Genomic DNA, 27,112 nt, shown 5'->3' with positions numbered 1-27,112 from the left:
TTGGCCAGGTCATAGCATATCTTTTCACCTCCTTCTTACTTTCTTTTTGTTGGTGGATCCGGGACGGGACAGGGGGGAGGCCACATGGATTGGTGGACTTGGTTGGCAGCGAGTATTGCTCTACTCTGGATAGTCTGCTTCATAGACGGTAGGTCAAAGCTGTTGGTAGACATCTGAGAGTTTCACTTCGATATGTGGCAAGGCTGCTGCTGACTTACTTTGGCTGCAATTATTGTTGGTATTAGAAGGTAAAACAAAGAAATTAATCTTATAAATGGGTTTATTTTTGATTAAATCAACTTCAGTGACTATCTGATACAGAGCTGACAAACGGTGGATCTGTGCTTCCTATTTATGTGACTAGAACAGGTGAACAAGAGCACGTCATCACATTTTAAAGTTTAAAATATTATGGTGTTATTAGAGTCAAGTAAAAAAATAAAAATAAAAAAAATACACCCTTGTTGGAAAAACTCAAAAATTTGTGAATTCTTTTAAGTTTGTAATATTGGTTGTTTTGTTCTGCATGGATAGCAGCATGGGTTTGTCCGAGCAGCCTTTAATCCAGCAGTAGACACTGTTTGTAATGGTTTGTGACACTAGTCACAGAGTTAAATTAGTCTCCAGCTGACCCGGCTCCCGTCTTATCTCCAGGTAACGCCGTGCTTGAGCTGCGGTTGCTCTTCCATGCTCTCACCAAAGCCGCTTGCCACCTGTACCTGGCCCTGCTCCCGCTGCGCAGGGCCGCCACCCACTTCGCCGACTGCGCGCGGTACCTGCTCAATCATGCCCAGCAGAGTCCGTCCCTCCAACACGGATACCTCCACCAGGGCCAGCAGCAGCCGCTGGCCAAGAAAGGCACGCTGCACTTCCTGGAGGGCCTGTGCGTAGTGTGCGAGACGGTGCCCAACCTGATGGGCGCGGCGCTCAGTGTGGGCGCCGCCTTCTGCCACATGTTGCAGGGAGGCTTTTACATCCTGGCCGCAACGCTGCGCACCATCCAGATCAACCTCTTCTCTCAGATGAACGGCGAGAAGGAGAGGTGGGACAAGGAGCGAGTCAGGGCCAAGGAGAGCGAGAAAAAGCTGAATTGCAAAGTGCTGGAGTACATCTCGGTGTTCTGTCAAGACCCTGTCAGCGCTTTACGCATCAAGGTGGACGTGCCACCTGTGTACAGATAAGCGTTTGTCTGCTTAAGTGGCACTTAAGAGGCCTTCTCTGAACTGGTCACAGGTTAAAGGTACACTTGATGGGTTTGATCCGATAGGAGGGACACCTTTGACCACTGGCTTTAACTTACTGTTGAAGTCAACCATCTTACTTGGTTATGGAAGAGGACCACTACCTATGGTGCGTTTTGTTATACCCATTTTGATTTTGTTGAAATGAAAATAAATCTCTCAAACAAATCAAAGTTGAGATCTTATCTTAAAAGGTGCTAGTCCAACTTTTTCATAAAAATACTCCTGTTCACTTTAAATCTAGATTGTTGCTTGCAGAACGTCACCTCATGGGCTTTTCAGTTGGTTTTGAAAGTTATTTAATGAAGATTAAATCAAATCAAAACCTCTCGAAAGTCACTGTTCACCCATAATGTATCAAAACGCTAACTTAGGTCCATTTTTAATGCGTCTTGTGATGTCGACCTTAATTCACACAAAGCAGAATTAGAAAAGTTCATTTTCAAGTAACTAAAAGCACAATGAAACATTCAACTCAATAAGACCTCTACAGTGACTGGCTTAATTAATCCGGTTTATTTTTAAAGTGCCCTGTTGTTCATTCACAGTCAGTCAACAATAAATCTAACATACATTTAAGAAAATCAAAGAATAACTGAGAATTGATAATGCTGGTTAAAAATATCCTTAATTCCTTGTTAAAATAATTAGAATATCTAACATTTGTGTCAATGTTGTAAAAATTTATTAGGCAAAAACTAGCATTTTTACACATCTTTACATTCACTAAGCTTTATTATTAAGAAATATGGTTTCTGACTTAATTTTGCATGGTGAAAAAAAATTTAGTAAAAACATGTACCTATTAAATCACAATGAAAAAAAACATTAAACATGACATGATTAATAAATATGAAAAAATGATTTATTCATTCAAATGTTTTCATTGACTTACTATCCCTATTTTGTGTTTAAGCAGCAATTTTTCAGTGGTACAAAGTTTAGTTTTACACTTCCGGCATTAGCAGGGAGGTATAAAAATATGTAGAGGCCCCAGAAGAGCAGAAGTCGGGCATCAAGTGATGAGAAAGGATCAGTTCCAGCTGAGACTACAGTCTGGCATCAGGTGCAGCCTGGACAATCTGCGGAGGGATTCTTCCAGCTGCAGCAAGAAAAAAAAAAAAATACCCAGAAGATGTCAGGGTGTTGGTGTGATCTTGGGGGGGGGGGGGGGGGGGGGGATTTTACTACACTTACCAAGCATGTCTCCAGTTCTTCTCACAGCTGATTTGTTCACTTTATATTCATTATTCTCAGATCTGCAATCAGGCAAGAATAAAATCTTGAATAACTGTTGTAATAACGCAATATCTGAACCACCAAATAAAGTGAGTTTAAATTAAATAAAACAGATTTTCAGGGCCCGATCTCATTAACTCACATCTCTGTCTTAGTGACGGCCCCCAGCCTCCGCAGCGATGACAAAACGTTTTTCTGCATGTCCGATGAGAGGGCTTCATAGGTGTGGAGTTCCCCTAAAAAAAAAAAAAGAAGACCAAAAACAAACTGATTTGTGAGCAGCTGGAGGGAGGGCAGTTGTCATTTTTACTTTTTTTTTTTTTTTTTTTACCTGAGACGATGAGTTTTGTAGCCAGAGTTCGCACACCAGACAGGAAGTCTTTCTCTCTGAATACACAGTCTCTCTCCTCACAGAGGAATCTGAACATCAGCTGCTCATAAAAAAAAAAAAAAACATACATATTAGATCCTCAGGCATGATCACTTTAACATAATAGTCTATGTAAAAATCCCCTTTTTATTTCTGATTTTTGAAAAATGACATGAATTTCGGATTTATGAGACAAACATAAATGATCAAAATTAAATAAAAAATTTTAATATATCACTGTGTGTATTTAACCTGCGTGTTTCACTTTTTGAATTGAATGACTGAAATAAATTGATATGATCCTAATTAGTAACACAGATTGTAAAGGACACCTGATAGGACTCTATGAAGGGTTTCAGCAGCTCCTGCAGGAAAGACAACACCTCCAGTCCTGTGTCTGAATCCGTCACTTCCCACTGACTGACATGGACTGCTTTACATTCGTGTAGCAGAGAGCATGCCTCATCAAAGTCCTACATATTGGGGAAAAAAAACCAAAACATGCTCATAAAAAAAAAAGAACATTTGTGGAAATCTTTGGAGTCCCCCCCAGCCCCAAATCAACTAACTTTCTGTCATTTAATTTAAAAAAAAACAAATAAATGTGTTTGTTCAAATTTCTGTACTGACATTTGGGCATTTTTACCCAATGTCAATACATTGGGTAAAAATGTACCAATGTACATGTACATTGGTACTTAATTCCTATGTGTAGCAGTGTAGTACTGCTACACCCCATAGTTTCTGCCATGAGAGCATGTTGAGTTTAATACAAGCATTTTAATTTAAAGAATAATTAATATCTGAGCTGACAACGAGGGGATTTACCTGAGAAGATTTGCCAGGAATGAAAACAAATTCGTTGGAGAAAACTTCTTGCAGGAAGCAGAAGCATGTGAGGAGCTCATCTGTGAACAGACAGTGAGCTATTTACATGAGTTACTAGAAAAAGTTAATGATGTCACGTCCTTTCAAACTCCCCACCTTTCCTTGTGCTTTTTCTGATACTCATGGCCAAAGCAAGCAGCGCAGGACGCACAAAAACATGCAGGCACTGATTTCTGTATGAAGCCAGCATCAGGAACGCAGCCGCCGTCCTCATCATGTCGTCCTCTGGGACGATCGAGTGTTTCCTCTCAAGCTCATCGTTTCGCGTCAAAAAGACACGTCCCGCTTTACGGTAAACAACAGATCGATGGAGAGCCACGGTGGAAGACATTACATCTGAATCTGGGACTTTTTCTGCAAAAAAAACAAACAAACAAAAAAAAACAGTTCAGATATTGCACTCTTAGCATTAGTCCTAAATCACTAGAAGTGCTTTAATCCAGTGAATATGCTCTAAGTGAGCGTGAGCACTTGTGCCAACTCACATTCATCTAATCTGTCTGATCTACTTCAGACCAGATCAAGGAACCCGTTTGTCCTGAAAGTGTTACCTCACTGTGTGGCCTCCACCATCACATGCCAAAACAAATGCCACCTACTAGCCATTGAAGGAAAACATAAGTCAAAAAGCCTATAAATGCATTTACTGCAAGTAACCTGTACATAAAAGACAATAACATTTGTAGAATATATGTGAAAAGCACCTTACACCCACCAGGCCTAAGATGAGCCCTAAAATCCAGCGCCAGCTTCCTGAGCCAGAGGGTTTGCTCTGTGAGCTGGTGAAACAGCAGACCCTCTTCTGTTAAGACTGTAGTAGGAACCTGGAGCAAGATGCAGGCCATCAGAGACCAGGGGCTGGTCAGAGCGCCCTCCTCTTGGAGCCGTACAATCATATGAGCCAGCCAGCTTCCACAGGCTTGAGCCTCTGCATTGGGTTTCTGAGGAAGATCCCTGAACAACGGGAACAGAGAGCTGGATGAGACAGATCATCATATTTGACTACAGCCAATTTAAAATTTAAATGACTACAGTTTTTCCAGCTACATCAATGTTTCTTTTTCCCAGTTTCTTGGACATTTATGCAGTATATATTTAAACGTTACATTACAAGAGAACCCATTTGTTACATCTGAGCTCTAAATTTAAAACCCATACACAGGTCAGGCAGGAGAATCCGTAAACTATTGTCGCAAGCCAAGATGGGGACATAGCAAACATGTGAAAGAGGGTGCTCTGGCCAGTCCAGTCACCCTGAACGTGTGTCTCTTTGGTCAAAAATGGTGGTGGCAGCATAGTGCTGGGGAGATGCTTTTCTTCAACAGGAACCAGGAAAATGGGAAGAGTTGATAGAAAGATGGAAGATACTAAAAACAGGGTAATAATAAACAAAACAAATTGCAAGAGGCTGCAGAAAACCAGGGAGGTAATTTCTAGTGTGACCCAGTAAAAGACCAGTCCTACATCCAACTGGTAATAAATAGGAATGCATGAAAATTTATGTTCTCCTTCTAATCTGACTGAAACTAACCTTTTTTGTGCAAAGATTTAAGTCATTTTTACGTTTCGGGGCAAAAGACTTAAAAGCCACAATTGCAGCCTAAGGTTGTACTTACAGAATAACTCAGAGGAAATAAACAGAGTTGCAAGAAACACCTTCAAACTTTCAATTACCAACCGAGTAGTATTGTACTTACGCCACAAAAATTATGCAGCATTTTGTTTTGGTCTGTTAAATGAAATATATTTAAATCAGCTTTTTTTTTTTTTTTAATGAAGTAGCAAAACAAATATGTGAAATATGGATGTTTTTGTTTAAAAAGCTGTTGATACTGCAGGTCACTAGTGAACTATATATGCTCAGCAGGTGATTTTCTCTACCTAGGTATAAGGTTGTACTGGCAGCGATTTATCTTGCCCTCACACAGCTGTCGGACAGACAAGGGACGGCCAAAGTTCACGTGCATGCAGCCGTAGTTCTCCTGCAGAACTTTGCTGGCCTTCAATAGACCCTGCAGAGAGAATGAGACCAATCATAACAAAAGGAAAAACTGCTGATATGTGCAGTATGCATCATCTCAGACCAGATCTAATGATGGTTGAGCTGGTATTATATTCACCCTATTTCTGTGTTTATAAATTGTGATCTTTGGCAAACCTACTGTAGGAACTTAAAGAAAATACATTCTGAGAGCTGAATGGATTTATAAAAATAGCAGGTCATACCACGGTGCTTTCTCTGGGTTTGGGGACACCCAGTAGCTCATGTGCGAGCAGCGACTCCTCCAGCACCCGGTCGTAGCTTATACTGATGGGCAGCAAGGTGATGTCATACACCTCGCCTTTAAAGAATGGCTCCAGGATCATGTTCATCATACCTGCAGACATTTCCAGATACCATAATGCATTTGGAACCAGAGAACCCAATAACGAAAAGAAAGATCAGAATGTAGTAAAAATATTAAGACATACTCTTTAAAACGGAGAATTGACTAAATGGCGTCGACAGATGTGAGTGAGCTCACCTAACTTCGGTGGGAGGGACTTCAGTGTTCGACTCCGGAGACCTTCCACGAAAAACTCCAGAGGGGCAAATCCTGTCTACAGAAAACATTTCAAAATGTTAGTTTGCCTCTTAGCAGATATCAAAAACTGAAGTGGGAATATGGGATCAATTTATTGTAAACACAGTTGCCAACATGGGCTTCCTCTTGTGGACAAATCTTAGTTATAGCTTGAAGATGTCAATGTTGGAACAGAAACATCAGTCTTGGTTTACTCTCCAAGTCCAGGTTAATACAAAACAGGCTTCAATCTGAACAGCAGTTTTCCAGAAGTCTCCATTTTATAGCATAACTTGAACAGAGAGTGGTAACTGGATTGTTCTTGAACATCCTAACAAATTTTCCTTTTTCTGAGGATGACAGCTTGGGTCAGACAGCCGAAACCTGGAGAAAAATCTGGTGTTCCACAGGAAAATTATTCTTAAAGGAGGCCAACATTAAGCCTCTGGAACCTCATATTAACTTAAAAAGATTTTTGGTCTATGCTAAAGGCGCAATTGGCGTAACCCCCCCCAAAAAAACAACTAGTTTAACAAAGCTCTCCCTGTCTGCTTTATGATTACATCTATTTTTGAATGGAACTGTAGTTAAAGCAGTTTGACATTACATCATCCACCAAATCATCATATGCCTTACTCTGACAATTGTTCGAACATATTCTGACAGCACAGCCCAGTAGAGTTTGTCAGAGCGAATGGCACGTCGGATAAAGAAAGCCCCGGAACGACGCAGTATCTCTCCCACAATCTTCATCCCTGCAAGAGCTTTAAGGAGGAAAAACAAAACAGAACAGGATAAGAAAACTGTGAGACTGCTTGTCAGAATAATTTCTGACTGTTCTAATTATAATGGATCGGTCCAAACTGAATAGATACTTGCGAATTCCTGCAGCAATTACGGGCACTGGAATGTCGTAGTTGAACAAGATGTAGGAGACAACAAGGAAATCGATGTAACTCCTGTGATTGGGCATCAGGATAACGGGGAACTCTTGAGTGGCTTGTTGGAGCTGCAAAGAAGAAAAGAAATAAGAAAAAAAACATCTTGTTTGATAAATCAACTGATGAGTATTGACAAAATATATATCAAAAGGCAATAGACGAAAAAAAAAAAAGACTGTAGCCCACACAACAGTAACTCCTCTACTTCTACAGTAGACTGGAATTTTTAAAAAAAGAACATTATTTCATATCAGAAGAGAAGAAAAAAAGAAATATCCCATAAGAACTGATAAAAAGTTGACACTACTACTTTTTATTTGTACAGATAAAGTGACGCACTTAGTGCACAGGTGGAAATAAAAATACTTAAAAGCAAAACTGCACTGGTTACCAATGACAGAGATCAAAAACGTAAAACTACCTCCCACATGTGTCAAAGCAGTTTGGGTTTTTTTTCTGTTTCTGAACACGACCTACAATTTAAATTTAGAATTCTGTACTTTGTAACTCCTGGAACATTGGCAATTTCATATGATATTTGGGCCAGTTTAAATATGTGTGAGAGAGCGCCTAAGAATCTCGTTATCGAGAGTAGATACTTATTTCTGTATAGAAGTTTCTTCATGCATCAGTGTGAGTGAACCACAAAAAATAAATAAATAAAAAATGGTATTCAGTGTATTAATCCCATCTCATTCTCACCGCCTGGAGTCCTTCCATGTTGACATAAATGGCGCTGAAGAGTCTCTTGAACACCTTTCTGAATGTGAACCCCATCAGCCTGATGAACCTCAGCTGCAAATTTTGAGACATTTCCCGCATAATTCTGCATACTTTGTCTCTCACTTCCTCCACAGATGACTCCGTCTCCAAAGCAACCTAAGCAGGGAAAGAAGGGTTGAAGTCAGACTGCCTGCCGATGTTGCTACAACGTCACACTTCACATGGTTGCAACTTTTCGGATTGCTCAATCGCACCTCTTTTATAACGTAGCGAAGATACTGAGACTCCAGCACGGCTTGGTTAAGTTCAGCAGAGGAGCAGGCGGGCGCTCCTTTATACGGTGGAGGACTAAAGGTCCTGAAGGCAAATCTCAAGTCATTGCAGTGCCTCTTGTCCTCCAGGATGTCCACAAATTCCTCTTCATCTTGCAGACGAACTTTATCCAAGACTCTATACTGGAGGAGAGAATAATGTTTGTGTTAAAATGATTAACTTTTAACAACCATAACACTACATTATGATCACATTTAAAATATGTGTGAAGCAAAAAGAGCATGCAGAAAGCATATGGATTTGGTTATTACAGGAAAGTTGAATGGAAGGAAAAAGTGTACAAGGAACATAAATAAAATTGGTGTAAGTTACATAGAGGTGGGCTTAATTGTTGTATTTCCTGTAGTAAAGCACTCCTGGTCAAGAGGCTGTCAGAAGTGTCTTACCTAGGCTAATGAGGAAAATGACTGCTGTTCACTGTTCCAAATTCCTCTTTACAGAGGCAAGAACGTGATGCGTTAAATTCACAAATCAAGGTGAAAAGAGTTTGGAGAAGCAGTGGAGAGGCACAGAATCCAAACTGCTTGACATACAGTGTGACGCTTCCACTATCAGTGATGGCTTGGAGTCATCTGATGGTGTTGGTTCACTGTGTTTTATTAACTCTAAAGTCCACGCAGATGTCGACAAGTTCATTTCCAGCAGGACTTGGCATCTGCCTTTGTTGGCAAAAGTATCAATACCTGGTTTAATCACTATGGTAACACTGCTTGATTGGCCATCTTTATTTTGTCCTGGAATAACCTGAAAGGCAGAGTTGTAGTTCCAGCAAACAGTGAAACTGAATTTCAATTTAGGCCATAATAATCAAAATTAATTAAACCAAATCAGTGATCAGTGAGCAGTGATCTTATGATGACTAAGATCACTGCTTTTTGAATGGGGTTATTGAAATTAATTTTCTTATAGTTCAAATAGCTGAGAACCTTGTGCTCCATGTTGTATTTTTGTGGGCAATCAGAAAATTAGAAAGCTGCGTGCACCGTTTTATTTTCGCCTGATGCTGTAGGTTTTTCTAAGTTTACTTTTATGACATTATAGAACTTTAAAAATCTTTTTGTAGGGCAATGTGTTGCAATACACACATTTGAGAAAATAATTTGTACAGCTTTAAGATTATTAGGCGGAGGGATATTTGGGGGTTAAACGGAACCTTTCCTTGGTGTTAAGCAATGTAAAGCATTAAGGTTATCGAGGTAACCCAGAAGGTTTTTCAGTTCTGTACTATGACCCAAATAGCTGCCTATTAAGCAACAAGTGGCGTGCTTAGAAACACTGAACAACTTTAAGTGGGCCAAAGTTTGAGCAGCTAAAGTCGACCCCGTTCTGCACTTTTAACAGCTCATTTATTTTCTCAGGTTTAACCATTACTTCTACTCTCTTCAACAATACAACTTCGTGTAAACATAACAGTAAAAAGGTACGGTACGGCTAGGGTACGGTAAATGTCGCGGCTGAATACAAGAGCATATTAATGCCATACTAACAAGGTATCTTACCGTGTTTGCCATTATTTACAAAAATCCGTCCTTCCCTGCTGTTGACGATCCTTTTTCTGACTTTCGGTTTTTGTCTCTTCAGTACTTCACACAAAACAGCAAATGCCTCGCAGCTGAAGCAACATGAGCCGCAAGCCAATAGAGTTGCTGAATTTCGGAAACTCCTCCCCGCCCGCTTGAAACCAGCAGCTCTTTATTTTTGCCCTGGAATAACCTGAGGGTCCCCTGAAAGGCAGAGATGTACTGTAGTTCCAGCAGTTGTTCACAAGATGAAAGTGTTTCTCTTATTCACTGTATAACCTTCTTTTATTCCAATGGTGATTATCTTCTGCTGTCATTAGGCTAGACTAGAGACGCCATGGACAAGTCACCTGTCCATCACAGGTCAAGACACACAGGACAAACTACATAGTTTTTTTTCCTTTTTTTTTTAAATTTCAAAAATCTGTTTTTATTGTGAGGATTATCTTTGGTGTGTTGCGTTCACCCATTCGTATGGTCCTGTCCTTAATTTCTTACGTACACTAACAATTTTATATTACTTGATGTTCCACTTTTTGGATAGATTTTGTCAAAATGAGTGCAAGTAGCTTTAATCTCTGTTGCATTGTAATTTATATTTCCATCATTTCCAAAGTCTTTCTATCTTAGTCAGTTTCTACTGGTTGTGGTCCTGATTTAGAGTTTGGGTCTGACGCCTAATTAATTATTATAGTCATGTCACCGCAATCTTTAATTCGAAACAATGAGCAACTGTTGATTTACAGTTGCTCATTGTAAATGAGTCTGAAAAATCTGCAAAAGCATGAATTCATAAAAACCAAAATGAAAAAACCTCTGGTTTAAATATCATAATTTAATGCTTATGTGTCATGCAGATGAGTAAGTTGAGATCACTCTGTTATTGATTAAAGAAACAAAAAACACATTCCCTGTATACCAGTGTAATTTAATATATTTAATGAGACCACTTTGACAATAAACTGGTCAGTGCAGGCCAGTAGGGGAGCGTTTCACAGTTTGAGGCAAAGATTAAAAGAATGTCAATCTGTTTTAGCTCTTTCATGGAAAGAATAAAAACATTTATCACAGAGCTACACATCCTCTCTCATAAACAATACTGCAGGTTTGATGCTTTTACACAGCTCAGGTATATACCTGTCTCGAAAACTGCTATAACAGTGGTTCCTGCTTGTATTCAACCTCATACTGTCTCTGGCGTCATCAAACAAAAAGATTACTACACAGAAAAACATTCAAACATTCCTGTCCAAACTGTGACCAGCTGTCTTTTTAGATGCTGCAATAAAAAAAGCCACACAACTTTAAGGTCTATTTTAAATTGCACCAGTCATGTAGTTAATTAAAGGAGATAAATTGGACGGAATAAGGTTGTTCTAGTTATACCTGTGATATAAAAGACATCTGAACACATGCGCACAAGTTTGGATAGAAAAATAAACATTATTCAACAAATCATCTTACAGATAAAACACTGCAGGGAGCTATTGGCTACAGCTAATAGTGCTGTGCTTTTATGTTCTGTATAGTTGCAAATAAAGCTACCGGTACATAGATGATTGTTTTTAAACCTCGTTTTCAGAAATGTTGTTACACAGCAACTTTTCAGCAAACAGCACCTGGAATCAGTCAAACTTTGGCACACATTTGAGTAACTTGCAAAGCTGGACTGTAAGCTCACACAGTGCATCTATTGAAATAAATAAGAAGTCTAACCATTGAAATAAGGTAATCTCCAAAATAAAAACTCTGCTAAGCTGCCTGAATACATACATGATAATTCATTCTAAATATACACATCCAGTATTTTGATAAAAGAGCACCTTTGGCTCTTAAGACTAAACAGAATATTGTCTTTGTTGGTTGTCTCTATACGAAAGTGCATAAGAATACTTGACCTATAATCAGATACATCACAAGGAACTATCACTGTCCACATCACGGCTGCATTTCAAGGACGCTATCAGTCATTCAGAGCTCTTTTTGCTGGTGACGTTCAGGTCGGAATCAGCTGGAGCTCATAGTCTGTGGACATGTAGTTTCCTCCTCTTCCACTTGGGGGAGCTGCTCCCTCCAGTATGTGAAATGGCTGTAGGTGTCGGAGCAGGGGAAGTCTGAGGAGCAGGAACGCATCTTGAGGGGGAACACGTGGTCTACAACCTCACTAAGACGTGCATACCTGGAAAATAGATTAGAAAGAGGTGGCTGTATTGAGACAATGTGATTTAAGACAAAATATTGTCATAATAATAATAAAGATCAAGCACACTTACGATGAGATGTTAGTCTTAGCATGTTCCTGCACTAGCTCCCCTTTAGGATTTACTGTAAAAATCCGGTTCAGTGGCACCCCTACTTCCTTATAAGAATACACATCCTACAAATGTAAAAGAAAAAATATCTCCAATGACTTATTTCTTTAGATCAAATGTTATTTATTATATGTGTCTAAAATATATGATTCCATACCGTGGATCTGTTGCCAAATGCTGCGTAGAAAGGTTCTGTGTTTGGGAAAAACAGGTGTCTGATATCTGTGAGACACTCCACCTTGAATTTCTCAGGTTTCTTCTCAATCACTTCCCTGTTGCATAAAAAAAGCATGGTTTCCCCTGCTTCTGATCTCTTTCTGATAATGTTAAATAAATACAGAGAAGTGGGTAAGGGTTGGAAAATTACCTGTGCAGGGCTGAAAAAAGGCTGGATGGGCTGAGAAGGACAGGGCCCATAGGAAGCATGGTGCCTCTCTCATTGACCCAGTTGAGGTAGCCTCTGGTCATGTCAGCCATGCCGATTGCTCGAGCTGAACAATATAGAAACTTGTAGCCATTTCTGTTAGACAGACAAAGAGGTTAGCAAACAACAAAACCCCCCTAGAAATAGAATATGTCCAGAACTACAGAATATCAACTGGCATGAGGTGTGTACATTAAAAATACTTTATGTATTTTCTGCTAGATATCTAAAAAAAGAAACTGTGAAACGCTCCCCTACTGGCCTCCACTGACCAGTTTATTGTCAAAGTGGTCTCATTAAACATATTAAATTACACTAGTATACAGGGAATGTGTTTTTTGTTTCTTTAATCAATAACAGAGCTGTAAGTGATCTCAACTTACTCATCTGCTTGACACATAAGCATTAAATTATGATATTTAAACCAAAGGGGTTTTTCATTTTAGTTTTTATGAATTCATACTTTTGCAGATTTTTCAGACTTTTGTGTTACTTTGCTTCCACTTTTACAAGTGTTGATTTGTAAGTGTCAACAATTGTTGACTCTTGACTTTTACTCATTGCAAACTGTTGATTTACAATGAGCAACTATAAATCAACAGTTGCTCATTGTTTCCAATTAAAAATTGTGGTGACATAACTATAATAATTACTATCTACCAGAAATGGGTCACGCATCACTTTTTTTTTTTTAGTTTTAGTTTTATGAGCATAATCCAACACTAAGAAATGCTGAAAATGTTATTCATTAATTTAACTACGGTTATGGATCTTACGTAATTATTGGTGCCTCAACATTTTTTTATTTTTTCAGTGTGAGATTGTACTATTGGAAAAAAGAAATAATTATTTCAAGACTCTTTACGCATCTTTACTTTGCTTGTATGTTTGTACAAACATTAAACTACGTTTTGCTTCACTTCATATTTATAGTTTATAAAGTATTTGGACATTAGGGGTTCAAATAAGAATAAAAATGCTTACTGGCTGACTTTGTGGTAGAGTTGTGCAATTCCCTGGTGAGTCCAGTCTTTCCCCAGTGTGGGCAGGATGTGACCCAACGTGTCGGACCTGAAATGAAGTTGAGAGGAGTTTTTAATTTAGACAGACTGCTATTTCCAGAAACTGTGTAAATGACCACATGGGTTAGGTGAATAAGTGTGAACCAAATGCAACTACTCTAAGGAAATATTAGGCAACAATAAAGCATACAGAATGGAAATTTTATTCCATTCTACTCCAAATAAGCACAGTTTTATTGTAGTAGAGGTGTTTCATTTGCTAAAGCATCAAACACCTGGTAATGGTTCCATCTATGTCAGAGATGATTATCTTGTCGTCCCAGTTCCAGAGGTAGATGGTTCCCTGACAGCGACAGGTTCCCTGGTACTGAGTGGTCACACTAAACACAACATCATTAGGACCATCCTGCAACTGAAGGGACAGCTGCGTGTATGAGAGGGAGAAGAGACAGGAAAGAAATTAAAACCATAATTCAGCTATATGGAGAAGAAAATTAGATTGAAAGTTGTAGTCAAACTAAGGTCCTCACCAGCTGCTCTGACGTGAGGCGGAGAGTTTTCTTATAAGACACGCCCCCTGAAGAGACCCCAGGTTCTGACTGGATGATGGAGGAGGTTTGATTGCCTGCAATGTGATCTTCATCGCTAGATGATGACTCTTCTTTCAGTCTGCCATCAAAGAGGTTATAAAATACTAAATGATGCAGCTCAATAAAGTAAAATGTCATTGATAAATTCACTTTAAGATGGATGACTTGACTGTTATCCACCAGACACTCATTGAATAAGCGGACTGTTCACAGAGTGCTGTTTCCAAGCCCATAAACGGAAAGTTAAATGGAAGGATAATGGGTTGCGGAGTAAGGTGCACAACCATCAGGGATAACCGTAGCCTTAGAAGAATCATGAAGCAAAGCTTCCTTAGTTGGAGCCAGGGAATTAAAAAGCGCATATACAGATATATTCAGGACAAAGATTACAACTGTTGAACTCCATGGATTTAGCAACTTTTGAATGAAAGACAACATCAGACGTGTGGGCTAGTTACAAAAAACTTAACTGTAGCTCAGAAGGCATAATCATCAAAATTAACTAAAATAAATGCTAGAAATATATCACTCACTGTACCATGAACCTATATATTACATGGGCTTCACTTTTTAACCTTTAAACATTAAATATTAAGATGGATCGATGGAAGTTTTCTGAGTTCGAATTCTTTACTAACCTGCTTTTCATTTTTCCAACCTCAGCAGTACCACAAGCCCCACATTCAGCGACTGAATCCTAAAAGAAAAGATGTTTGCTCATTCAGAAATAAAATGCCAAAGACAATTTCTTTTGGATATGAACAGAGAGGAAGAACTTACTGATTTTGCATTATTATTCCTGCCTCTCCACGAGAACCACCACCTCCCTCCTTTCTTAGGCATCTTCTCCTTCATGATGTTCTCCACCGTGGCCTGAGGAGGAACACATACACCGCCCCAACATCCACGACACACCATTAAATAAGAAAAACGTAAAAAAGTAAAACACAAGGAGTTTATAAATCAACTAATGATAACGCAAAACTAAACCTTCAACTAATTGGGAAAAATGAGTGTGACAGACTGACAGGGAGGATTTGTGAGTGACATGAGACTGACAATAAATTAAACAAGAGCAGGGTGGAGTCTTTTCAAACATACAGAGCTGAAGCTGAAAACACTAGTCAGACAACAGAGGAGGAAATCCAAGGATGAGAGTAAATAACTGAGGCATGAGGACTAATATGTGAAAGGAGGGGTGGAAACAAGAATGAAACAAGAGGAGCACAGAACACAGAGAAGACAAATTTAATCAGATTAGGTTGACTGATGTTACCTAATATAAAACTTATTTTGAGGGTGCAGAACTAAACGTGGTTACAGGGTGGTGTTGTAAACACATGACTGAGTACATCTGTATGAGCGTGCCATCACCTTTGGGAGAGGTTTCTGAAAGGCTTGTATGGCGAGCACGAGTGGGGCTGCGGTGCTCCAGTTATAGTACCTACGTGAGACGGCAAAATATATTTTTAATTCAATCAGGAAATACATTAAAAGAGGCATAGATAGACAGTATTTCTGCAAAACTCTCCCAAATATGATTAGGGTTAATTGTTAAATGGCAACTTTATGCATAATTTATTTAAGAGTTTCTTACTTTGAACCGATTTTAACAACTAAGTTTGGGTCGTCTATGATGGAGGGGTTTTCTGCAAATTGCTGATAGGAGACGATCTTATCACAGAATTGCTCTAAAAGAAACAAAAGCAAACAGTCAACAATCAGATTCTGAAGTGTCTCGTGGAGTTGATTTGTCACTTGTGATAACGTACCTTTAGTAATCTCCTTGTTGTCAGTGAGCCCCCCACACAGGGAGATGACCATTGATGGCATGTCAGACATGGGGTCACAGTAGCTGTCCACACCGCTGTCGCCCCCCGAACTCATAGACTGTGGGGACAAGCTGGTGCTGTGGAGCCCCGGGTCGGAGATACTTCTCATGGCTGAAGCGCTCTCACTGCAAGTTTTAAGTGTTAAAATGATCACGTCAGATTATACTGAACTGATTGATCAGAGTTATCACTGTGTAGTCTGTGTGTGCGTGTATCTGTTTTTGTACCTCTTAGGAAAATAAAGAGCAGCAACTTCAGGCTCTAACTCTGTAATGTCGTCCAAGTAAATTCCATCGGAACCAAGATGGCGGCTTCTTTTGTCTGCAGGAGAGAAGACGAAATCAGGTTTCCTCATCTGTACTTCTAGTAAGATTACCCATTGGAAAATAATTTCTTATAGGTTGGTCTAAAAGATTTATTTCTTGTATTTGATTGATTGAGTTTAGGGGAATCCTCTCCCAGAAGTTTAGGCAAATTGAATGGTTGGTCTGGTTTGCCATTTGGGGATATGACAGAAATAGGAAATTCCTATAGATGTACAGTTATGTGTTGCACATGAACATATTCACCTTATGCTTAAAACAAACACAATTCCTCTCACTTCAAAACGTCCTTGCAGACCTTTTAGTCACAACTATTCGCTCACACTGTTGGCCTTGCCTGGCCGAGTCTGAGCCAGGACTGATATTATTGAGTTAGAGATTTTTGCTCCCATCATAGCCTTTGATACACTGGCCTAATTTTGAGTTAAGTTTCTGCAAGGTTTTTTGTTTTCCTTCATGTCTTAGATGTTTTTAGTGCTGCTAAATAACTTTCATTAAGCACAGCACCTTATTCTGAAACCTTAAAATTATTTTAAAAGTCAGTAACAGAAGAGACCGACACCATTTTTCTTATTGGAATAAACTCTGGGAAGATCATAGAAGCGCTTTCTTTATAGACTAACAGCACTTTTACCCTTTTTCTTTGATGGAGAGTCTGTTTTGCTGGATGTACAAGTCGCTGTTTCCTCTGAAGGTAGCATCTGAGTCTCCATCCTCATGGATTCTGATTCCATCGTGACCGGGTCCGGTGTTCCCCTTTTGACCTCAGCTTCCTCCTCAATCAGCAAAGAGGGAGCTTGTGTTTTAGAGCTTGGCGCACATTGGTCTGAAGGTGTCTGATGAGGGATCGCTCGGAAATGTGTACTTTTGGACACGGGAATGGATACGGGGCAAACATGTGACCCGGTAGGCTTCAGTGAGAGAAACAAAGGCTAAAGGGGTGGAAAAGGAGAGAGGTGTGAGAGTTGAAAATTGAAAACTGCAACAAGATGTCTTTATTTCTATAGTGTTAGATTTTTAGATGTGTGCATGGTGGACATTTGCTTACCGCAGCAGCCTGGGGCAGCTCTCCCCAAGCCCAGTGCATGGCTGGATTCTGACTGTCTGCTTCTGAATGATTGGTGATCAGCTCTGAATCACTCTTTGGAGAGGTGGGGCGAGAGTTATCACGACTGGAGGGGAAAGAAATATTGTACAAAAATTAAACATCTCCTTGTCAACAAAAAGAAGAGTAGAGTATCTTGGACCCGCATTGGGAAAGTGTGTGAAAAGAAATAAAAAAAATTTTGTAGTGCATATTCTCAAACGACAAATCTTTTTTTGAAAAATTCAGCTTTTAATTTGAGCACAATTAGATAATGCATATCATTATTTCTACTTTTCTATTAACACCATGTTAACCAGAAGTGGTATTTTTATTGAAGTTTACTAAACAGTGAGAATTTCAATGTAGTACATGCTGAGGTGGTACTAGTAACAACGAATGTAAAAACTTAATTCTTGTCATTTATTAGTTACATTTTCAAATTGGTCACATTGATGTTAAACCAATTTTTGTTGAAATGTGGCTCACTTCTTTTTACTGGCCTACAAAATGGGAAACAGAAGGGTACGTACCATCATAAACAACACATACGACATATATTTGATTATGTTTCTTTTGGAAATCATAACATTTCTAATAAAAAACAATTGAGTGCTCTTAGCATTCATATATGTAGAGTTAAAAAGAAGACTGAAATGGGTTTATTTTGTCCCAAAACGAGGAGGCCGATAGGGAAGGTAGGAGCAACACAATTGTCCAAAGTTCTCTGCTTTAGAACTACAACAAATACAACTAGAATAAAATGTTATTATTTTCATTGAAAAGGCTTTTGTTTAGAATTACCTATGAATCGGGCTCCACTCTCCATCTGAACGAGTGTAGAGCCCAGCCTGTTTAAAAGAACAGATCCCTGAAGCCACTGTTGGTTCGTCTTGTAAGGCGTCCCTTGGTAAAGACCTGCAACAAAAACACAATATCTGAGCTTGTGTTTCAATCTACTTGCATGACAGCATGTCTTGTAGCCAATCAAGGTTAGCATGTTTACATCTATCAGTTACGAAAACATGCATTTGTCCTTTTTCTACTTAAAATATTGTGTATTTGAAAGTATTTTGAATTAACTTTAACAGCTGAGCTGATTCACATCACACTCAATCATGTCTATTAGATAGAAGTCAGTTGGTTCATCTCTCCATCCTCGTACAGTCATAATATATCTCATTCCCTTTCATATTTGCTTTGCCACATCTCTTCTTCTTCACCCTTTCTTTTTCTTTACCTGCTGCTCTCCATTTCAGTCTCTTCATCAGAACTGATGTCTATTGAAAACATGTCTTCATCTGCTGAGTAGTCACCACTCTCCTCCCTCCTTGTGCTCTCTGCCCGACTCTTCCTCCTCCTTTTCCTCCTCTTCTTTGTTATTGCGCCACTGCTCTCGCCATTGCTCCCTAAGGAGCCCAGGGTCTGCGCAGGAGCCCCTGAGCTCTTCCCCATCAGCGGGGAGCTCATTGAAAAGGTAGCATCCGACAAGATGGGAGAAGTAGCCAAGTAGGAGGGAACCACTTCCTGTTAAGATGGCAAACACAAGAAAGATGATAAGTTATCTCACTAGAACAGTTACCTGAAGACATAGACATAAAGGTCTTTAAACATGGAAGACCTCACACAGTTCAAACTAGAAATCAATGAAGGCCATTCTAACTCCTTAAAACAGCTAAAGGTAAAATATCTCAAAAACATTTGAAGTCGATACTTCACACTGGTTTATGGCGAGTTTCCCCATATTTTTGCATTTTGGTAAACATTCTCAAGCTTCCTGAGAAAGTTAAAACATCTGCATGAAGTGAATGCAGGTGAAAGACAGAATGAGCTCTGTCTGACTGTATTTGCATATTTAATGATGAGCGCAAATGGGCCTTTAAAATGTTTAACAAAACTAAACACTTTGTCTGAAAGTTACATTTTTCTTGACATGCATCTCAAGCTTATGTTATGCTGAGCTACAAAAACGCAAGCAACAGGAATATGTTACACAGTTTGAGCCTGTAACAGGCTGAATTTCTATGAAAGGAAAACAGTTTCAAGAAAAGCAGGGTTTTTTTCCAGACCTATGGAAAAAAGGAAAGAAAAACATATGTTTAACCACATGATTTGTGGTCTGACAGTACTGCCTCCCGTTTTTGCTCTGTGGTGCTTCTCAACCAGTCTACTGGTTGAGAAGCAGTAGACTCCTCCTATCTTCTTTGCCTCATCAAGTCTGGGAAATCTGACACCAGTCTGGAGAACATACGGCACCCACTTCCTTTGTCTGAGCCAGCCACTATTCAGCTTTTTTATTACTTTTGGCAGACCACATTTCTATCAGGTTTAAAAAGTAAGTACCCAAGCTGCATTAACTTGTTCGCAAAGGAAAACCTTGACAAGTCCTACGTAATTGCAGCAGCTTCCCAAAACAAAGGATTAAATACGCTTTTTAAACAAACTGAGTTTGTTTAACTCAGTCTCTTTTTTTTATTTCTATGACATATTTTCTAACAGCAACGCTAAACGTGTGAAGTTCTTAAAGGTCTGTAGGTATATTTTCACTGTGAGACATACAGCTGCAACATCATGAAATGCAGGTATAACTGGCTCCAATAATAAATGCTGCCTTTATAAGTCTCTCTCTCGTAAATAGAGAAAGGTTGTTATAAAAAAAGGAAACTAAAAAAATCCAAGATGGGCTGCACACAGCCTGACTGATTTTCTGCGATGAAATGTAAGGAGGAAAAGTGTTTAAAGCTTTGTGGTGAAATATATGAGTGGTTGGGGTATACCTTTTTGATTTACCCATTCAGCTAAACAGAAATATTCTTGAAATGGCAAATAATTATCAAACTCTTTTTACCCTTTCCAGCTGATATGGCATGACCAAAGAACCCATACAAAAGGTGTTATCCTGATTATTACCTGATCATTGTTTGTTTGTTGCACAAAGAATGCCTCTCCATTGTCGCCCAGCTTCATGTGCAGATCCACTGGTTCTCCATTGATTTCTATGTCAACCTAAAGAGGAGAAAATATTTTTTAAAATAACAAACTAAAACATTCATTACCGTGACAAAATCCACAAGTTTGTCCCATTTGAGCCTCCTTACCACTTTCTCTCGGGACCGGAGGACGCCCATTTTGCCAAAGCGAACATGGAAGGGCGAGCAATGCAGCGAGCCATCAGGATGTCTCACAACGATGACGTCGATGCAGCCAGAAAGCGTTGCAGGGTTGAGTCCTCGGTACAGCTCTTTGACCTGGACGAACACCTGACCTGCGAGCTGGCCCACGTAGTTCATGGTTTGACGGGTCTGTAAAAATGGACATTGAAAATGGGAAAATGAAAGAGGAGAAAATAATTGATTTAGGATTTGTCCCTTGATTAATAACAAACAGACCAACAAAAATGAGTAATGGAAAAAATGAAGAAAAAGGTGACATTTTTTTTTTTATTTTTGACAAACAAAAATCTGAAATGCATTTATATTTGGCACTCCTGAGGCATGACTTAGCAGAAACACCCTTTGCTGTAGTTACAGCAGCTCGTCTGCTGGGTTTTGTCTCCACCAGAGTAACAGTCCCGCTGTAAAGTGCCCTCTGCCCCACTTGCATGTTTTTTGCAGCGTCAAACTTATCTTGTTGCATGGCACACTAATTCAATAACTATTTCAGGGTATCAGAGTTAATCAGGCTGAATTACAATGCTTTCCACACTTTTCAAATCTCTCATTAGAAACCTTTTTTTCTTACTTTTACAATTATGCACTACTTTTTTTTGTCCATCATATAAAATCCCAATAAATCCCATTAAAGTTTGTGGCTGCAACATAACATATGACAAATTTGACTGGTATGACTACTTTTTCAAATCGCCATATGCTGTGCTATTTATTTCTACTTCACATTGCCACCCATCTCACTCCTTCTCCCGTATGGAAATTACATCCAACTGTTTTCCAGTCAGTAACCCCAGACACCAGAGCTCAAACAACACACTTAAGCCTGCCACCACTTCTCAAGCGATCATTTGATCATAACTGTTCATGTCTTAAATTAGCTGAGCTCAACTTGCAGCGTCACGACATTGAGAACACCAGAAAGACACAGTTACACAACAATCCATTAAAATATCAAAAATAGCATCTCTGCCACTGCTGACGTCTGCATTATCTCCCTGGAACACAATTTTACATTCAAGTGAGCTCCTTCTTAAAGCATTATGCAAATAAGGGGCTATCTTGAACAGGCTTGAATGTAGCATGCAGGCTGATTTTATGACTTGAGGCATTTTAAATTCCAGATGAGGTGTAAAAAGACAGGAAACGTAACCTAAGCATGTCAAAGTTGGATTATAAACAGACAAGGTGAATCCGACCTTGATTTATTTGGCAGATGCCCCCATCCTATTAAAGACTGATATGTGCCTCATCTCTTTTTTATGATCAGGACACCTCTTGAATAACAAGAACCCTGAGTTTCAAGCAGTAGGTCAGACTGAGAATCTGTACTGTCACCTGAAACATTTATTGTAAATAACACCCCCCCCCTACATCTAAGCTGATACTAGAACACAGTGCTGAACAGATGAGTCTAAAAATAAACTGTCTGCTGTGAGGGAATTTTTTTTAAAAAGAGGAAGAGTGGCATAAAACGCCCTTGACAGCTTTTGGTTTCACAAGTATGTTTAAGAAAAAAAACTCAAGTTCAAACAGTGACTTTAATAGAGCTATGCTCACGAGATTCATGAGGTTAACAATCACAAGTTGCAGATGGAATTTCATTGGTCCACTCCGAAGATATTATGGACTGAGTCTTTTGTTGTCAGCCAAGTCTCATATTACAACACAGACAAACGTAATCCTCTGAAAATTAAACTCATCGTATTAATTTATTATTGAAGTGAGCTTGGTCAGTTTTTAAATGGGAATATTTAATAACCAAGGCAATAAATTATTACAAAATGGACCAATACATGCCAGTACACTAGACTGGGGCAAGCAGCCAATCAGCTTCTTAAAAAACCATGAAATTTTTAAAACAATTAAGTTCAGGAAAAATAGTTGAGACATATTTATCCAGCGTGTACGAAAATGACTATTATGAACGATAACAACTATGTAAGGACAAGAATATGACATGAGAACCCAAAGATGCAGTAAAAATTTCCATTCATACATTTGAAGGAACAGACTTGAGGACGTAGCCCATTTATAAAAGCACGCACATACCTGTTTGTAATGAATATGCCAGTCTTTAACGAACACTTCCTCAAGGTGGAGCAAAACAAAAATGTTTAAAAGTTCCGTTTCCCTAACAGAGCGTTACATTGCCTTGTGTTTTCGTCAAACAGCCGCAGTGGTAGACTCTTTAAGTGAAAGCGAATCACATTTCTCCATCCTTGTTTATTCTCTTTAACTCTTCGTGTAACCTAGTAGACGATAATGTCACATGCAGCAAAACCGGCCATCTTGTCGGCCAATCAGCTTCGAGCTGGCCAGCTTACTTTATGGCAAACCATTTGTATAAATAGTTCATGTCCTCGACTGTAATTTTAGACTTTACTCATTTTATTTCCTACACTCTTAACTAGTTTTTTTTTTTAACTACTTTGAATGATCTAGTGAGGCCAAAAGTTCTACTAAATATATGGGATTTAAAAATCTGTTATCTAATTTGTTACCCATCATCGCCAAAACCTAAATTGGTTCCCAATCAGATTTTTGCAGAAACTGGCTATTTAGTCAACACAAGTGGGTTCTAAACAGGAAGTATATTATGAACACAGGGACTTTATGGGTTATGGGTCAAAATGGATGCAAAACGTCCTCTTGGTGGGTATGGCATGACCAGTTCTGGAGCACTCCTTTTCTTACATAAAAACGTAGGAAACAAACAGAAAAACATCAAAGGAACGAAATAGAGAAATGGCCATCACCAAAACAAGATCAAATATTTGCACAAACGGCTTGCCATAATACCTTTCCTAGGCCACAGAGGTACACTACTCGGTTGTAAACGGAAATCAAGTCGCGCCACTTTCTCAGAGCTTTATAAGGTCATATAAACAATTCACACTAGAATGCGCGATTTCTAAAAACGTTTAAATAACTACTGCTTTATCAAACTACAAATTGTAAGATTATATAGTTCTTTTATAGTTGTTTTATAGTGTGTAATAAAGATCCACCGCCACATGGCTTAAGTGAAACATTTTGACCACACTTTTTCAGGAGACCGTGCAGAGATTTAAAGAACATTTAACTGAGTTGCATCCTGCAGTTTTGCAGCGACGGCGGGAAGCAGTTGGGAGCTACGTCAGCGGTTACAGTCGCTCGGTGAGCGTGACGCAGTGAGGTGATCTTCCTGACCAATCACAGCCCTACCTCGCAGCACAGCCGATGTTGGCTGTTGTAGCAAGAGACCCTTCAGAGAGACTGTGTTAAAAGGATGTGGCTGACTGGTGGTTTCTGCTTCATGTTGCTCAACATTGACAAGATATTTTTATAACAACCCATCTATCGATTGTTGCACAAAATTCCCCTTCTTTACATAGCACACAAAATATGTTCACTTTGTTCATCCCTCTTAGGATTTGTCTACTAGCTTTACACAAGTAAGTTTTTGCCAGTTCTTCTCTCTTCTTGTCTCTATTACCTTTGATTAAATTTGAATAGTTTAGAAGACAGCAATTTTCCAGACTTGTCAAATTCTTAACTAGATATAAATTTGGACTTTGACTGGACCATTCAAACAGGAATATGTTTTGATGCTATTCCTCAATAGATAATATTCCTCATGTGTGTCTGTGCAGCTCTTTTGACACACGAGATTAATTAGGCCCTCCAAAATGGCTAATAATTTGGGTCAAAGATGCAATTTAAATATCTTTTACAAATAAGTGACAACCAGCAATCTTTGACTTCTTCTTTTTTTTTTTTTTGGCAAAAACGTTTTACAAACAAAAAAACTGTTGCAAGTGGTCTGCATTTGTTTATGGCCTTGGGACTCCAAAGTGCTTTAAAGTATAATAAATCATTCACCCATTCAAATACATGTTTACACGCTGATGGTGGTAAGCTACCAGTTCCTCAGACCACCATCAGCAGGTGTGAAACTACATAGACTGTAACAGTTTTCCATCAACAGGGGCATCAGTAATTTTACTAAAATATATATATTTCTTAATCTTTTCTAAACATGGGATTTTAGATCCACTTCTAAATGTCAGTGAACATGTTCATCTTTATGAAAAAGAAGCATTCTGCCAAAAGACTTAACCCCAAACCCGATAGCTAACATATCTCTCAGCTGGATGGTTTACTTATACAAATATGGTCTGACATCCCATCAGTCTTTCTGTCAGTTTCAGAGGGACCTCTTAGGATATATGAGCTTCACAGCTGTCTTTACTGACATGTTTCTAAGAACAAGTCCACTGAGAGTTGATGTAAACAACTCATGCTGGAAGCTTCGTGCTCAACATGTTTAATCACTTAGATGAGGAATATCATAAAGAAAAGACAGTTTTGATGGCACATTTAAAAAAAATAAATAAAACAAAAAGCACAAACATTTATGTTAGTCTGCTTGATTATGCACACAAAAGTGCAACACTGTTTGTCACATGACTGAAAATACTGAATTATCAGAACCATCTTTTGGCTTGCATACCAATTAAATGTCAGATACTGTAGCGGTCAGCTGGAACTCTCAATGTGTTAGCCAGATTCTCATGTCTACCAAGGATGTACAAGTATTTTCAGACTGTTTGTTTTATTATTTTATTTATTTATTTGTATTTTGCAAAGAAACCATTATAACAAGTACTTTGCTTAACCTTATTATATGTGATCATTTCTAGTTTGCTCATCTCACATTTTTATTTTGATATGCTTTTATTCAAAGAAACACTAGCACACATTTTTATCAGAAACTCACAAAACTCGCAAAATCAGGCAGATTTTGCCCGAAAGCCCTCAAATACAACACGTTCTGTTAAAATTAATAAGCAAGGGTGGATTGTTTTAACAGATACAACGCTTTATGTTGTGACAAGTCAGACTAATATTAAAGCTGCTCTGACTGACTTATGCTGCTCTGGCCTGAAAGTCGCAGGGCTTGAAAGAAACATTGATTCAGAGGTTAAGTTAACCTCTGAATCAATGTAATTTACCCTCTTAAACCTCTGTAACCTCTTAAACCTCTGTAACCTCTTAAAGCAAGCTTTAAGAGGTTACAGGAAACCATTTTGATGGCACATTTTCCCAAAGGGCCACCGGTTATTGTATTTAATTTAAAAGACATTGTGTTAAAACAAAAAAGCTTCCCTCAAAGCGCACAGACTCACCACATTTTATTGAATTTGCATAAACATAGCCAGAGTTATGGAATAATAATTCCACCATAATATAAAGGAACTTAAGAGGGTTGAATAAAAAGTGATTTTGAAAGAAAAATGTTGCCCTTATACATTTTAAAACTTTTCAGTCTGAGCTAGAAGTTGTCATCTTGTGTGATAAATGTGTTGCTTTGATCACATGATCTTCTCATGAACAGGGTCAGAAGATCACGTGATCGCTGGAGCGTTTACCCCGTCCACCAACCCAGCCTGGCAACCTGTTACCCCCACCTCTTCTGGCCTCTTGACACTCTTCCCAGATTTCACTTGTACCAGGTCGCTTTACATGTGGGATTATCTAAACACACCCGGCAGCTTGGACGGCCCCTGTTATTTGAACCTATTGGGTGACTTCTATAACAGGTCTTCAATATTTAACTCAGACCTAAATTTGCATTGGAACAGAATGCACTAGCTGGAAAGGACAAAGTGCTGTAATCCCTGTTGATGTCTCTTTCATACACGCTTATAATTTGTAAAACACGTTACCCAGCTCCAGGTGGTGTCAGTAGAATATTGCTGAACGGCCTCATCGAGCTCCTCTTCGTCCACTGATATCATGTGTTAAATCTCAGAAATAGGAAGGCTGGAATGTCCTCAAAGTGGATGTTTGTATTTTGCAGAAACTCCACAGGTCTTAGTTGCGTTCTTGAACATGCGTCTGTACTCTCCGAGCTCGGCAAGTGTCTGACTGTCAAGTGCAAGTGAACTAAATTTACCTGGGACCCCCAGTTGGAAACCTGAGTCAGCCCTTGAGTGTGCATCTTCCATTGGAACCTCTGACTTCTTAGGCATTTGTTGGGATTGCTGGGATATTTTGACGTAATGTTATTCCTAGAGGTTTTACATGATTTCACAGCTGACCTTCCCACTGAGGAGTTCAAATGCATGCCTGTCAGTCTTCTCAATAAGTTAATTTCCTTAATTACTTAGGAGAAAGGCTATAATATGTGTGACATTTATTGCCCCATGGAAGACCACAATATTGTCGTCAGTCACATTCATATAAGGCCACCTGTTATGTGAGCACATGGTCCTACTGGTACACAGTGACCACTGTAAATAATATGACCCTGTTATCGCCCATGTGCTTTGTGTGACAAGAGAATTAACGCCATAATACAGTGCCTTGCCAAAGTATTCATTCTGCCTTAATTTTAAAATTATGTTTAAAGTTACACCCACAAACTTTAATATATTTTCTTGGGATTTTGTATGACAAACCAACACAATACAGAGCATAATTGTGAAGTTGAAGGTAAAGATATATTTTAATTAGAAAACTATCTCAAGAGAGCATCAGGCATTTGTTTTCAG

At 39.0% G+C, this 27,112-nt stretch overlaps 2 protein-coding genes across 5 annotated transcripts; both read right to left on the bottom strand.

The window, feature by feature from the left end:
* Positions 1 to 1,742: 1,742 nt before the first annotated feature.
* Positions 1,743 to 9,930, bottom strand: gnpat2 (glyceronephosphate O-acyltransferase 2). Of its 2 annotated transcripts, none has more exons than XM_032585632.1 (16): positions 9,799 to 9,930; positions 8,221 to 8,421; positions 7,946 to 8,122; positions 7,182 to 7,311; positions 6,939 to 7,066; positions 6,264 to 6,339; positions 5,965 to 6,116; positions 5,620 to 5,750; positions 4,454 to 4,692; positions 3,835 to 4,092; positions 3,679 to 3,758; positions 3,183 to 3,323; positions 2,812 to 2,911; positions 2,623 to 2,716; positions 2,439 to 2,500; positions 1,743 to 2,343 (listed from the first exon to the last, which is right to left on the bottom strand). In XM_032585632.1, exons 1-16 carry the CDS (start codon positions 9,808 to 9,810, stop codon positions 2,291 to 2,293), a joined length of 2,034 nt encoding a protein of 677 aa, XP_032441523.1. In that variant the 5' UTR covers positions 9,811 to 9,930; the 3' UTR covers positions 1,743 to 2,290. The 2 variants fall into 2 exon arrangements, with proteins under 2 accessions (XP_032441523.1, XP_032441524.1); XM_032585633.1 differs by having other exon boundaries at positions 8,221 to 8,416; positions 9,799 to 9,925.
* lpin1b (lipin 1b) lies at positions 6,346 to 26,479 on the bottom strand. 3 transcript variants are annotated; one of them, XR_004342206.1, is made up of 21 exons: positions 26,285 to 26,479; positions 20,505 to 20,708; positions 20,317 to 20,412; positions 18,647 to 18,933; positions 18,211 to 18,324; positions 17,371 to 17,494; positions 16,957 to 17,254; positions 16,227 to 16,320; positions 15,940 to 16,124; positions 15,765 to 15,858; positions 15,542 to 15,611; positions 14,948 to 15,040; positions 14,806 to 14,864; positions 14,108 to 14,246; positions 13,853 to 14,001; positions 13,540 to 13,626; positions 12,499 to 12,651; positions 12,289 to 12,403; positions 12,093 to 12,196; positions 11,752 to 11,998; positions 6,346 to 6,927 (listed from the first exon to the last, which is right to left on the bottom strand). XR_004342206.1 is itself a non-coding variant. In XM_032585630.1 (20 exons), exons 1-20 carry the CDS (start codon positions 26,354 to 26,356, stop codon positions 11,827 to 11,829), a joined length of 2,709 nt encoding a protein of 902 aa, XP_032441521.1. In that variant the 5' UTR covers positions 26,357 to 26,479; the 3' UTR covers positions 10,727 to 11,826. The 3 variants fall into 3 exon arrangements, 2 of the variants coding, with proteins under 2 accessions (XP_032441521.1, XP_032441522.1); XM_032585630.1 differs by lacking the exon at positions 6,346 to 6,927 and having other exon boundaries at positions 10,727 to 11,998; XM_032585631.1 differs by lacking the exons at positions 6,346 to 6,927; positions 26,285 to 26,479 and adding an exon at positions 22,626 to 22,830 and having other exon boundaries at positions 10,727 to 11,998.
* Positions 26,480 to 27,112: the final 633 nt, after the last annotated feature.

Source organism: Xiphophorus hellerii, chromosome 15 (genome assembly GCF_003331165.1).
Source record: "Xiphophorus hellerii strain 12219 chromosome 15, Xiphophorus_hellerii-4.1, whole genome shotgun sequence".
In the NCBI taxonomy this organism is placed as follows: Eukaryota; Metazoa; Chordata; class Actinopteri; order Cyprinodontiformes; family Poeciliidae; genus Xiphophorus; species Xiphophorus hellerii.
Note: the sequence above shows the minus strand (reverse complement) of the source record. Positions and strands in the feature narration are given on the sequence as shown.

Excerpts from the sequence above, each read along its gene's own strand:
- gnpat2 (XM_032585632.1), bottom strand. Across the intron at positions 7,067-7,181 it reads CGTAATTGCTGCAGGAATTC|CTCTTGCAGGGATGAAGATT; the intron begins GCAAGTATCTAT and ends TCCTCCTTAAAG. Across the intron at positions 2,501-2,622 it reads GCCGTCACTAAGACAGAGAT|ATCTGAGAATAATGAATATA; the intron begins GTGAGTTAATGA and ends GCCTGATTGCAG.
- lpin1b (XM_032585630.1), bottom strand. The coding sequence starts at position 26,356 with ATGATATCAGTGGACGAAGAGGAGCTCGATGAGGCCGTTCAGCAATAT. Across the intron at positions 20,709-26,284 it reads CTGACACCACCTGGAGCTGG|ACCCGTCAAACCATGAACTA; the intron begins GTAACGTGTTTT and ends CCATTTTTACAG. Across the intron at positions 14,865-14,947 it reads GGAATAATAATGCAAAATCA|GATTCAGTCGCTGAATGTGG; the intron begins GTAAGTTCTTCC and ends CTTTTCTTTTAG.